The sequence below is a fragment of the Chlorocebus sabaeus genome, chromosome 24, assembly GCF_047675955.1.
Source record: "Chlorocebus sabaeus isolate Y175 chromosome 24, mChlSab1.0.hap1, whole genome shotgun sequence".
Lineage (NCBI taxonomy): Eukaryota > Metazoa > Chordata > Mammalia > Primates > Cercopithecidae > Chlorocebus > Chlorocebus sabaeus.
The window spans coordinates 81,586,755-81,598,255 of NC_132927.1; the positions used below are offsets into that span (position 1 = coordinate 81,586,755).

General features: G+C 63.8%; 1 protein-coding gene across 7 annotated transcripts; it reads right to left on the reverse strand.

The window, feature by feature from the left end:
• Positions 1-2,100: 2,100 nt before the first annotated feature.
• On the reverse strand, positions 2,101-10,375 carry NUDT14 (nudix hydrolase 14). Of its 7 annotated transcripts, XR_012091110.1 has the most exons (7): positions 10,192-10,372; positions 9,252-9,356; positions 6,810-6,853; positions 6,086-6,150; positions 5,658-5,895; positions 2,607-2,789; positions 2,317-2,421 (listed from the first exon to the last, which is right to left on the reverse strand). XR_012091110.1 is itself a non-coding variant. In XM_073011384.1 (6 exons), the coding sequence occupies exons 1-6, from the start codon at positions 10,270-10,272 to the stop codon at positions 2,181-2,183; spliced, it is 738 nt and encodes a 245-aa protein (XP_072867485.1). In that variant the 5' UTR covers positions 10,273-10,372; the 3' UTR covers positions 2,101-2,180. The 7 variants fall into 7 exon arrangements, 6 of the variants coding, with proteins under 6 accessions (XP_072867485.1, XP_072867484.1, XP_072867483.1 ...); XM_073011384.1 differs by lacking the exon at positions 2,607-2,789 and having other exon boundaries at positions 2,101-2,421; positions 6,086-6,114; XM_073011383.1 differs by lacking the exon at positions 2,607-2,789 and having other exon boundaries at positions 2,101-2,421; positions 6,086-6,117.
• Between the last annotated feature and the right edge of the window lie 1,126 nt (positions 10,376-11,501).

Consider the following 11,501-nt stretch of genomic DNA (forward strand, 5'->3'; position numbering starts at 1 on the left):
GCTGAGGCTCCAGCGGGGACCAGGGCTCCAGCCCCAACCCTCACCAGACCAGGCTCCCCAGTCTCTTCTAGAAAGGGACCTTGTCATTGTCCTGGGGCCCGCTGGACCACAGCACCCTCCAGCCTCCCAGAGCCACCCATCCCCCAGCCTGGAGGGCTCCCACTCTGAGGGGCTTGGCTGTGCTCTGAAGGGCTGGGGTGTGCTCTGAAGCGGGCAGTGCCCAGCTTGTGTGCAGAGGGCAAGGGTGCAGCCACTCAGCCTGGCCAGGGGCTCTGGGCCCATAGGGCACTCCTGGGGACCAGGCTGGGGACAGGCTGCCAGGGGTTTGGACAGAGCCGGCGAGGTTCTGGAGTAAGCTGTGCTTCCGCCGGGTCCTGCAGTGCTAAATATAGCAGACAGGGAGGGGAGTTTCCGGTTACAACCCCTCTCCAGTGCCGGGAAATCAATGCCAGCTCCATTAGGCCCGGCAGCGCTGCCTGCTGACCCACCCCATCAGGCTGCGGAGCAGAGTGAGGGGCTGGACTGCACCCAGGTCCGGATGCCCTGTCACCTGTCCCCTCGGTGCTTTGGGGGCCAGACCCACCTGGTGCCTGCGAGAGGTCCCTCTGAGGCAGTGGGCAGCCTCTGCCGGTCAGCCCGGAGGGCCCACTGCACTCTCATGGGGTCACCAGGCAGGCTGCTGGTAAGGGCAGCACAGCAGGGCTGCTGTGGGTCAGGCAGAGCTCCTGTGCTGTGAACATCCTGCTGGGGCCTCATCTGGGTAGGGGGAAGCTGAGGCTGGCCAAGACCCACACACCCATACGTGACAGCCTCTCCCTGGCACACACCTCATACCAGACAGCCCCTCTGCGGCAGCCCTGTCGCTGGCCTTGCTGATGCACACAGGGTTCCACCTGGGCCACAGCCAGCATTTGCATACAGGTGGCACTGCTTTTGTGGGCCCCTGAGGCACAGCCTCCTCAGGACAGCCTCCAATGCCAGGTTGCCTGGCACTGTGCTGGATGACAACAGGGGGTCAGTCCCCACCTCCCCACCCAGGGTGCCCCCCTGCAGGGTACTGAGGCTCCCTTCACCTCACAGTCCCCTTCTCCACCTTCCTGGGAGCCAGAGCCTGCACCTAATGATGTCCAGGAGAGGATCCTGCCCAAGACTGATGGCCCAGCAGTGCCCTCAAATGCCCACAACCAGTGCCAACACAGCCATTTACCTGCGGAGCCCTTCCTGTGCACCTGTGGCCCAGGAAGCAGACCAGGCCAGTGGGGCTCCTGCCCCACAAGCATTGTGGGCACCTGGGAAGCAGCTCTGAGCTGCACGCATCTCCCACAGCCCCACCCTCAGGACATGTCAGAAGGCAAGGCCAGGGCATACAGGCCAGAGATGCTCAGGGGCCAGTAGAGCCTGGTGCTGGGCGGCCCAGGCTGAGGCCGTGCTCCGGGACCAGGATCAGGTTAGCACCAGGAACCTGGCCCATGTCAAGGAGAACACTGGCCCTGTGTCCCCACCCTGTGCTGCCACCCCCTTCTCTGGGGGCCTGCAGACATTTCTGCATACCCCACAGGCCGAGGAAGGTGCCCGGAAAACTTCCAAGGTCGGGGGTGCATGGACGCTACTGGGGCCCCCGACATGGGGCAGCTTTGGCTCCAGGCTCCTGTGGAGTGGCTCTAGCCCAGCTCGTCAGGGTGGGGACCACTCACTTGCCCCAGGAGCAGGCAGCGCACTTTCCCTGCAGTGAGCAGCCTGCAGTGCTGCCTGCCCCATCCCGACACCCGAGAACTGGCTCAGCCACCACTCCTGTGAGTACAGCTCACGCTGCAGCCCCGTGACCAGCAGGCCCACCCCCAGGCCTGCCATGCCACCCTCCATGAGTCCCAGACCCCACCCCTCCTAGTTCCAAGAGAAGGCACAGCCTGGCCCTGCCCATGGCATCCCCAGGCCCGTCAGCCCCACAGCAGCCACTTGCATGGCCTGCCACCAGTTGCTCCTGCTACAGGAGAGCTCGCCATGTCCCGAGGGCCATCTCAGGTCAGGGTCACTGCTCCCCGCCCCTTCCCCAGTCCTCTCCAAGGCCCTGGTCACAGCTCAGAACCAGCAGGCAGAGGCTGGAGCTATGTAAGCCTTTATTGGGTCTGCAGGGTGTAGGGTAAGTGGCCAAGACTGGCCTCTGTCTAGAACCCTGGATCTCACTGGAGATCCAGGTTGGGGGCCACCTGGCTGAGGAACCACGAGACACCAAAGATGACGCCGAGGGTCTTCGGGATGTCCGGGTTGTCTGCAAAGGCCTGGGCGCCTTCCAGGGGCAGGTGCACCACCTCAATGAGCTCACCTTCCTCCGCCAGGCCCCCACCTGGACCACTACGCTGGGCGTCTGTCACCTCTGCGTAGAACATGGTCTGTCTGGAGCCAGTCAGTCCCACTCCAGACCTACGGGTTGAGACAGGGTCTGCTGAGTCGCCCCGCTGGCCCCCTGGCCCTTCTACCATCCTCCGACCCACCCTCTCTACTCTGCTCCCTCCAGCCCTCCAGTAGGCAGGACTCTGGGATGCCCTCTCCCACCCGGCTGCCCACCTGGTGTGCACGCCTGTGGCCCCTCCACCAGCAGGGCATACCTTCCCTGATCAGGCTGTACTCGCCAGGTGGGGAGGGTGTTGTAGATGTGATTAAGGACCCTAAGCAGTGACTTGAGCTCATCAAAAGGGAGAGCATCCTAGGCGGGCATGGCCCAATCAGGAAGCCCTCCGGAGAGTGTTTCAACGCCAGAGAGGGAGAAATTCGGACCTGTCCTGCTGGCCCTGAAGAGGAAGCAACTGCCATGCTGGGAGGGGCCAATAGCCAGCAGAGAGGTGGGACCCAGTTGCCAGCCACTAGGATGTGAATTCTGCCATAACCACGTGGGCCAAGGATACCCCATGCCCCCATGAGACTGCAGATCCGGCTGACGACCTGCCTGCAACCTGTCAAGGCTGAGCAGAAGACCCCACCCCTGTATGCAGCCCCCAACCACAGACACCCTGAGGCTGTTCCCGGTGTTGTTTGGAACCCCTCAGTCTGTGGCCGGCTGCAGAGGCCCATGCCAGACCCCAGCCCATACCTGGGGACACAGGCTGGCTGGGAAGCAGGGACAAACCCAGCAGGCCGGGAATGGCCTTCCCGCAAGGGTTCCTCACCACCAGGCACCCACAGGACACAAGTTTCAAACTAAGGACAGCATGCACTGACCCCCCGCAGCATGGCAGAGTGGGGTGAGGTGGCAGCGAGGTCCCCAGGATCAGGCCCAGTGGCCCAGGCTGGGGAGGGGTGAGACGGAGCCCCCTCCCTCAGTGGGCAGTGGCCAGAAGGGGGCTGCTGGCAGCCAGGAGGGGTCAGGCACCAAGGGAAGGTGCCCGGACTGGCGTGTGTGGAGGGAGACCACAGGCTGGGAGGACAGGATGGCAGAGGGACCAGGCTGCATTCTGGAACAGGACGGGGAAAGCGAGGTGTGGATCTGGGGAGAAACGGGACTGAGGGGCATCTGGGAAGATGACCAGGGGGTGGGGGAGCCCTGGCTCGCCCAGGAGGGGCTGTCGGGTACCATGAACCGAGGCCAGCTGGAGGCCTGCAGGGTAGAGGCCGCCCTCTGAGATGGGCCCAACATGCATGGGCAGAGAACAGAACTGGGGGCTTCCATGCCCCACCCCCAAGGCCTCCCCATCCCAGACTGACCTTACCCAGCTGCTTCCTTGCCCTCTAGCCCCTCACCTCCCGCAGACCCCTTCCTGATGGCCCATTTCCGGTGGCGGCCACAGCTGCACCTCTGGGGGAAGTGGCGGGTCTGGGGTTTCCAGCCCCGGTTTCCGCTGGCTTGTGAAGGAGACAGGCCCGGCCCTTGGCCCGGGCTGAGAGGAACCTACCAGCCAGGCTGGGCAATGCCTCCCCCACCCCAGGGCACGTTCCAACTTCACTCCATCACACCCCAAGCTGACTGCCTCCCCGGGCCTCGTCCTTTGCAGCGGCAGGTAAGAGGCCTGGCTCACCTCCAGAATCAGACACAGGAGCCACGGGCCCTGCCACAGGGTGGGTGAACTTTGCTGTCAGTCCAGCCCCCCATCACGCCCTCAAAGACAGACGCCCTGACCCCTAGTCAGCCGCATCTCCAGTCCTGCGTCCCTGAAGCCACGGCCTGCTCTTCACAATGCAAGTCTGAGCAGGATGCCCACTTCCCAGAGCCCTCCTTGGCTCCCCAGCACCCTCACAATCAGGCTGTGGTCCAGAGGTTGTGCCAGTAGAACTACCGCGGCCAGGGCTGCTTGACCACTTGCCCTGAGAGCCTATGCCGTGCAGCCCCTCTGCCCGGATTCTGCCCAGGCCCACCTCCTCCAGGGGGACAAAGGGGACTCCAACCCCTCCCATGCCTCCCAGCTGTGCTCAGTACCACGGGCCAGGGAGGTGGGGGCACAGTGGGCATGGCCGGCCACGGGGTGTACACCTGCAGAAGACGAAGGCCCACCCTTCACACCCAAGTCCACCCTTCAGCGTGGAAATTCTGTTTTGCTGAGACGGAGTTTCACTCTTGTTGCCCAGGCTAGGGTGCGATGGCGTAATCTCGGCTCACCGCAACCTCCACCTCTGGGTTCAAGCGATTCTCCTGACTCAGCCTCCTAAGTAGCTGGAATTATAGGCTCCTACCAGCACACCTGGCTAATTTTGTATTTTTAGCAGAGACGGGGTTTCTCCATGTTGGTCAGGCTGGTCTCGAACTCCTGACCTCAGGTGATCCGCCTGCCTTGGCCTCCGAAAGTGCTGGGATTACAGGAGTGAGCCACCGTGCCTGGCCCAGCGTGGAAATGCTGCCTTTAACTGGGAGTCCACCTACCCAGACAGGAACGCGCCCAGGTGAAGTCCTTGAGGCTGCTGAGGCAGGAGGGCCGCAGGTTCAACCCTGAGTGGCCCATGTGCCAGGCTGACAGGCTCAGAGACTTCTGGTGCTTCTCCCAGTGGAGTGGGCCCTAGCCTCTGGAGGAGGTTGTGGAGGCTGGTGCTCAGCTGGTGGGGCTGGGGGGACTCTGTGACACCCTTCTCCTTCCCCAAGACCTCAGCTGGAGTCAGGAGCCCATCGTAGTGTCCCTGGGGAAGTGGATGGGCTTCATCCCAACATCTTGTCCTGGGAAGGCAACCCCAGCTGGCAGGCCTTATGGGGCAGGAGTTGGCGCCTCGACTTTGGTGGGGTCACGTCCCAAAGCACAGGCTCCAGGCCGTGCCTCTTCCCCAGGAGAGCTGGAGCCACCCCTTCTCCAGCCCAGGACACAGCTTCTCCCTGATTCCTGAGCCACCCTCTGAGAACAGAGCTGTGACTCACCCCCACCCCCAGCACCCGGTCTTAATCCTACAGGAAGTGGAGGCACCTGTCAGCAGCAGCTGCTGCCCGGCCTGCCCCACACGGCTGGGGCCGCGGGCTGGAGGCATGGGGCTGAGACGCTCCAGAGAGCCCCAGGAGCCCAGGTTCCGGCCTGGCTTAGGATCTGAGGCGCACTCTGTCCAACCCTCCCCTAATCCCATGTTGAAAAACAAGGAGAAATCCATCCTGCTTGCACACTCCCAGGGACGGGGCCCTCACTCTCTCCCCGGAAGCCTCTCCCGTCTCCTGAGCCACACCACAGACCTGAGGGCCTGGTCCCACTCACCAGTATGTGGCAACCCGGCGCAGATCAGACGGGGCCAAGTGGTAGCCACACTCCTCCCAAACCTCCTTGCAAGCCGCTTCCTCCAGCGAGAGCCCAGGCTGGTCCACAAGGCCGGCACACAGCTCCACTGTCACCCCCGCCGAGCCGGGCAGGGCTGGCTGCAGCGCCCGGGGCCTGTCCTGGTCTACAGCTGCTAGGGACCCTGGGAAGTGGCGCTCCACCTCGCCCGCATACACAGCTGCGTGGGAGGAAGCCAGATTGTGCTCACAGCCACGTGGTGGCCGCCTCCAGGTCACCCGTGCAGCCAGGCCCCCTCACAGGGCCTCAGCTTCCCCTGGAGCCCCCTCCCACATCTATGTTCAGACCCTCAGGACCACAGGGACCTGAAGTGACCCTGCAGATCCCCTTCCCACCCCAGCTGGCCTCACCTGGCCGGAACTGCTTCACCAACACCAGGCTCCTCCGAGAAGAGTTGAATAAGAGAATGGTCACGCTGTGTACGGTGGGAGGGGCTCAGCACAGAAGCACTCCACTGGCCCTGCTTGGGGCCCTGCCTCCCACCTTTCTGTTCCCAGCATGGCCATCCCACCTCCTTGCCAGCAGCCCACAGAGGTCAGGCCCCTTGCTCAGATAGGATGGCTGAGGCCCAGGCAGGACAAGAGCTTTCCAGGGTCACAGTCCGGCCAGGACCCAGACCTGCTGTATTCCAGCAGGATGGGAGGCAGGGGCAGGGAAGGCCACACGGGCAGCTGAGTAGGTCAGGGTGCTAGCAGCTGCGGCCAGGTGACTGACAGGACGTTTGGCCCTCACTGACCAGCTGCCCACCAGCCACACTCCTCGACCCACGTCGCCATCCAGCCCAGACCCTGGATGCTAGGGGCAAAGGCTCCAGGATGACCTCTCCCTGCCCTGAGAGGACCTGCCCACCATCACGGTCCTGATGGCCTGAGCTAAGACCTGACTCAGCCCCCAGGCCTCAGGCTGACCCCTCAGGGACAGGAAACCCAGAGGCCGGGCAGAGAGAAGGGACTTTTGGAGCCCCGCAGGGAACAGAAACGTCAGGGAGGAGAGGGCCCCTTCCCCCTGGGCCCAGTGTTCCCGTGGACATCAGTCTGGGGCTTCCCCAGTGGCCGGGTTGGGCCAGGCTCTCACCTGTCATGCGTCTTCATGAAGTCCCAGGACTTCTGGGCACCGTTCTAGAAGAGGCAGATCAGCGGTTACAATGTGCCAGGATGGGCAGAGGTGCTTGGGGAACCAAGGAAGCCACAGACCCGCTGCACCCACTCCAAACCAGGGAGATTGGCTCATGGCCTGGGCCCACAGGACCCAGGAGCTGCAGCTCCCGTGGGCAGAGGAGCAAGCAGCTTGGGAGGGGCAGGGAGGTCGAGGACAGCCTAATACCCTAGGAGTGAGGCAGAAGACCAGGGCAAAAGGCAGGGAAGGTGTCCAGGCACCCCATGAAACACTGCCCAGCACAGACTGGGCACAAGGGGCTGCAGAGAGACGCACACTGTCACCAAGTATAGGAAGGCTCATGGAGGCTCAGGGAGGCAGGCATGACTCCCTCACAGCAGGGCAGGGAGGGCCCCACAGGCAGAGGAGAGGTCAGGTTTTCCTGCTGAAGCTTCCTTGGGCCACTGAACAAGGGGAGACGGGAGGGCAGGAGGGGCCAGCACCAGGAGTGGATGGGGCAGGGTGGCGCCCCAGCCAGGTAGGATATGGCACTGCAGGACTCTGTGACTGTTGTGATGGTGACCGGGCTGGGCCCCGCCTCCCACCCTCCCATCCCGTTTCTGGCCTTGGCTCTCCCACATACCCTGTGGTCCTGTTCTCCTGTGGCCACCCTCCACCTTCCCCCTCCACACGCTGGGCACGCCGCCCTGGCAGGCCCCTGCACCCTGGGTGGGCAGGTGTGTGGGCTGGGCCTGCTGGGGGAGGCTGGAACTGACGGATTCTGAGATGCACTCCCATCCTGGGGGCTGGGCCTGGGGTCCCACGGGGTCCCATCTCCGGCAAGCTCAGCCCATCTGCCACTCCGAGGCCCAGGTGAGCTGCTCATCCCACCCTGGGGGCTCTGCCCAGGCTGTGAAATGGACAGAGCCTGAGCGGCAGAGACACAGGAAGTGCAGCCAGGAGGGAAGAAGAGGGAAGAAGCCTTCCTGAGGACTTCCTGGAAGAGGTGACAGAAGTGAGGGAAGGGATTCTGGGCAGGCAGAGGCACAGAGGCCCTCTGAGCTTGGCTGGGAGGCAAAGGCGTCCTGGGAGGAGAGTGCCCATTTCCAAGGGAAGGGAGGGCCAGTGTCCCGCGCAGGTCAGGATGCCCAAGAGGCCGTGGGGTACCACTCCCGGGAGGCGAGCTCAGGCCTGCCTGACATCCAGCCACCCCAGAGCCAGCCACCCAGCCAGGGCAGGCTTCAGGAGACCCCTGCCCACAGCCTGCCATGTGCCTGCTATGCCCATGCCCCCTTCCCACCACTGCTTCCCCCTGAGTAACATCACCCCATGCAGGTCTCGAGGACCCTCTCAGCTCAAGGTCAAAAGTGTGTCAGACCCTTAGGTCCAGCCAGATCAAGGTGCAGGAAGGTTCAGGGAGGCCACTGAGGCCTGGGAGAGAGGGGCAGGGCTGGGTGCAAACAAAGCCCCATCACCTCAGAGCCATGGGGGTCCCCCGCCTTTGGTCTGCCTGCCATCACAGGCCTCCCCTGGCTGGATGCAGCAAAAAGCTGAGGGCTGCAGCTGTCCCTGGGTGGCGGCCAAGGTCCAACCCAGTGTCCCTTGGCCCTGAGGAGACGCCGCCCGGCCTGAGCCTGCATCCATGTCCACCACAGCCACGGCCCACACCAGCTCAGCTCTGGTTACCAGAGCCCTTCAGCAGAGCTGTGCCAGTGGGTTGCCCGCTGAGGCTGCGAGGGCTGCCCTGAGCACTTCACGGGAAGTGAGGGAGAGAGTGCTGCCACCAGGGCCACAGAGGGCACCTGCCTGGGCTGCCCTGTACCTGCTGCCTGAGGCCCAGCCCTGTGGGGACTGTGCAGCCACAAGCAGGCATCCCATGTGGCCATCAGGGAAAAGGGCAGTGACCCCATGTCCCCACCTGCTGTACCTCGACTGATCCCAGCTGCCCCCCGCCAGCACCACCAGCTTAGCTTTGCCTTGGGGAGAGGGATCCCCTGTCCTCCAGAGCCAACAGGACTCCGGCCACAGGGAAAGTGAGGGGCACAGGGCCTCTCTCCGGCTGGCAGCCAAGAGGGCTTCACAAGGATGGTGAGGGGCAGCGTCCTGGATGTGATGGGGGGACGGAATGCCCCCTGAGGGAGGCAGGCAAGCAGAGGGGCACGGCGACCTGGACCACCTGACCTGATAGAGAGGCTGGGGGTGCTGGACTGACTGTGGCCAAGAAGGTGGTCTTTGCCTAAATGGCATGCAGGAGCTCTGGCAGAGGGGAGATCTGCTGGGGGCAGGCAGGCATGCAAGCAAAAGGTGGGGCCCGAACTGGACAGGGCTGGGCTTGGAGGAAGACAAGCTGGGATTCAGCGATCCACTGGATGTGGGAAGAGGATGGCAGTAGCTCCTTCACCCAACACATATGTCTCATGCCTGTAATCCCCATGCTTTCAGAGGCCAAGGCGGGAGGATCGGTTGAGGCCAGGAGTTCGAGGCCAGGAGTTCAAGACCAGCTTGGGCAACAGTAAGACCTCGTCTCTACAAAAAAAATTTGAAAATCAGCTGGGTGTGGTGGTGTGCACCTGTGGTCCCAGCTACTGGGGCAGGGACTGAGGCAGGAGGATCGCTGGAGCCCGGGAGGTTGAGGCTACAGTGAGTTTTGATCATGCCACTGCACTCCAGCCTGGGAGACAGAGCAAGACCCTGTCTCAAAAACAAAACAAAACAAAATATTCCTTGTGAACCTACCATGTGCCTGGTGCCAAGTGAGGCAACACAGCCCCTTGTGTCGCGGCCTGGCATGGGAGAATGTGACACCCTAGGAGGTGGGGAAGGCTGAGCTTAGGCAGATGGAGACTCCAAGGAGGTGCCCTCCCTGGAAAAAACCCCAAGGAGGAAGCCTACTTTGAGAGACTCGCTCAAATTCTCACTCAGCTCCTTTTCCTACCTCCCTGCTTCCACCCTCTGCACTCCCTGCTCCTTCCTCCTCGGCCCAGCTATCTCCTCCTTCAAGTTGTAGCATGAAAGCCACCACTTCCAGGAAGCCTTCCCTGATCCCCAGGGCAACCAAGGAGTCCCACTGCCAAAAGGGTCGGATTCGGGGGACGGGAAGGATAGGGCCCAGCAATGCTTCCTTGAAAGGATGAGTGGTGTCCCCTCAAATGTCCCTCCTGTGGCCCCTCCCCGGCCTGGGGGCTCACTGGGTCTGGGAACCCGCGATCCGGCGGGCGGAGAAGGGGCCGACCCGGAGCTCGGCGGGAGTCGGGGGCGGGGCTCCGGGGCGGGGCCCGCAGCGCAGAAGGCGGTGGGCGGGACGCGGGTCGTGGGCTGGGCCGCCGGCGGGGGCGCGGAGGGCGCGGGGACGCGGGATCACCTGGCGGTAATGCAGCGTGAGCGGCCGCAGGTAGGGTGAGGCGGCGCAGCGGCCCACGGACGCTCCCTCGATGCGGTCCATGGCGCCGCCAGGACAGGCGGGGGTCGCGACCGCAGCGGGGACCAACCCGGGGCAGCGCCCTGGCCGGACGGGAGCCTTCGGGCGGGCGCGTGACGGCGGCTCTGAGCATGCTCCGTGGGTGCGCGGGGCGGGGCGGGGCGGGGCGGCCGAGGTGGGCGTGGCTCGCAGGTGCCACCTGTCGGGTGCTGCGCGCCTGGGGGCGCCTGTCGCCGCGGTGCCAGGGGAGTCGCGCAGGCACGTGGGCGTCGCGCAGAGGAAGGACTGGCTGGGTCGATCCCGGCCGCCAGGCGGGGCCAGCCGGACCGGGGTACAGTGCTTGGGTGGGACTCGGGACCTCTTGGCTGGGGGAGGGAGGGCCTGGAGGTGGTTGGAGCCAAGAGCCTGCCCGTTTGGGGTGCGATGGGCCAAGTGGATGCCTCCCCACTCTGGGGATGGACCACAACCCTGAGATTAAGTTACTCCAGGGGTCCGCGGGCGGGGCCGGGGGCGGAGCAGCGCCCCAGGGAAGGAGGGACTGGGTCCAGGAAGAGAGTCACGGGAGACCAGAAAGAGGGCCCTGGAAATAAGCCAGGGGAGAGGAGAGTGGGGCGCGGGAGGGGCCAAAGCTTGGGCCGAGGGGGCTTCCCCTCGAGGTTCCTGGTGTCCAGGGTGGCTGGGAGCTGCCACGCTGTCTCTGCAGCTGTCCCTCCTCCACTCAAAAGCCAGCTGCCCTTCCCTCCTCCTGCAAGTTCTACCTTGATGATGGTCCTTCCTGGGTGTGGAAGGGTCCCAGGCAGCTGCAGTTCTTCCTTGGGCATGGATTCCAAAGACCCCCTCCAAATGCCACCACGGCCTCCACAGGGGCTGGAAACAATATTGAGGCAAGGGAGCTAAGGCCCACACTGGCCCTGAACCCTGACCTGCACCTGCTTTCTGAACTATGGCCCAGGGGAACAGGCTCAGGGTGGACTGGCCATGTGGGCTTGAAATAAACTCCCAGATCCCTGTTCACTATTGCTGTGTAACAAAACACTCCAAAGCTTAATGCCTTAAAGTGCCCCTTTATCACCTGGCCTATGGATCGCCCAGCTCAGCCAGGCAGCCCTGCCTTGGGGTCTCTCTGCAGTTTTAATCAGGTGGCAGCTGGGGCTAGAGCCGTCTGAAGGCCAAACGGGGTGGACCGTCCAGGATGGCGTCTTCACCCCTGGCCCTCAGTTGGGTGGCTGGAACAGCCAGGGCCAGCTGGCCTC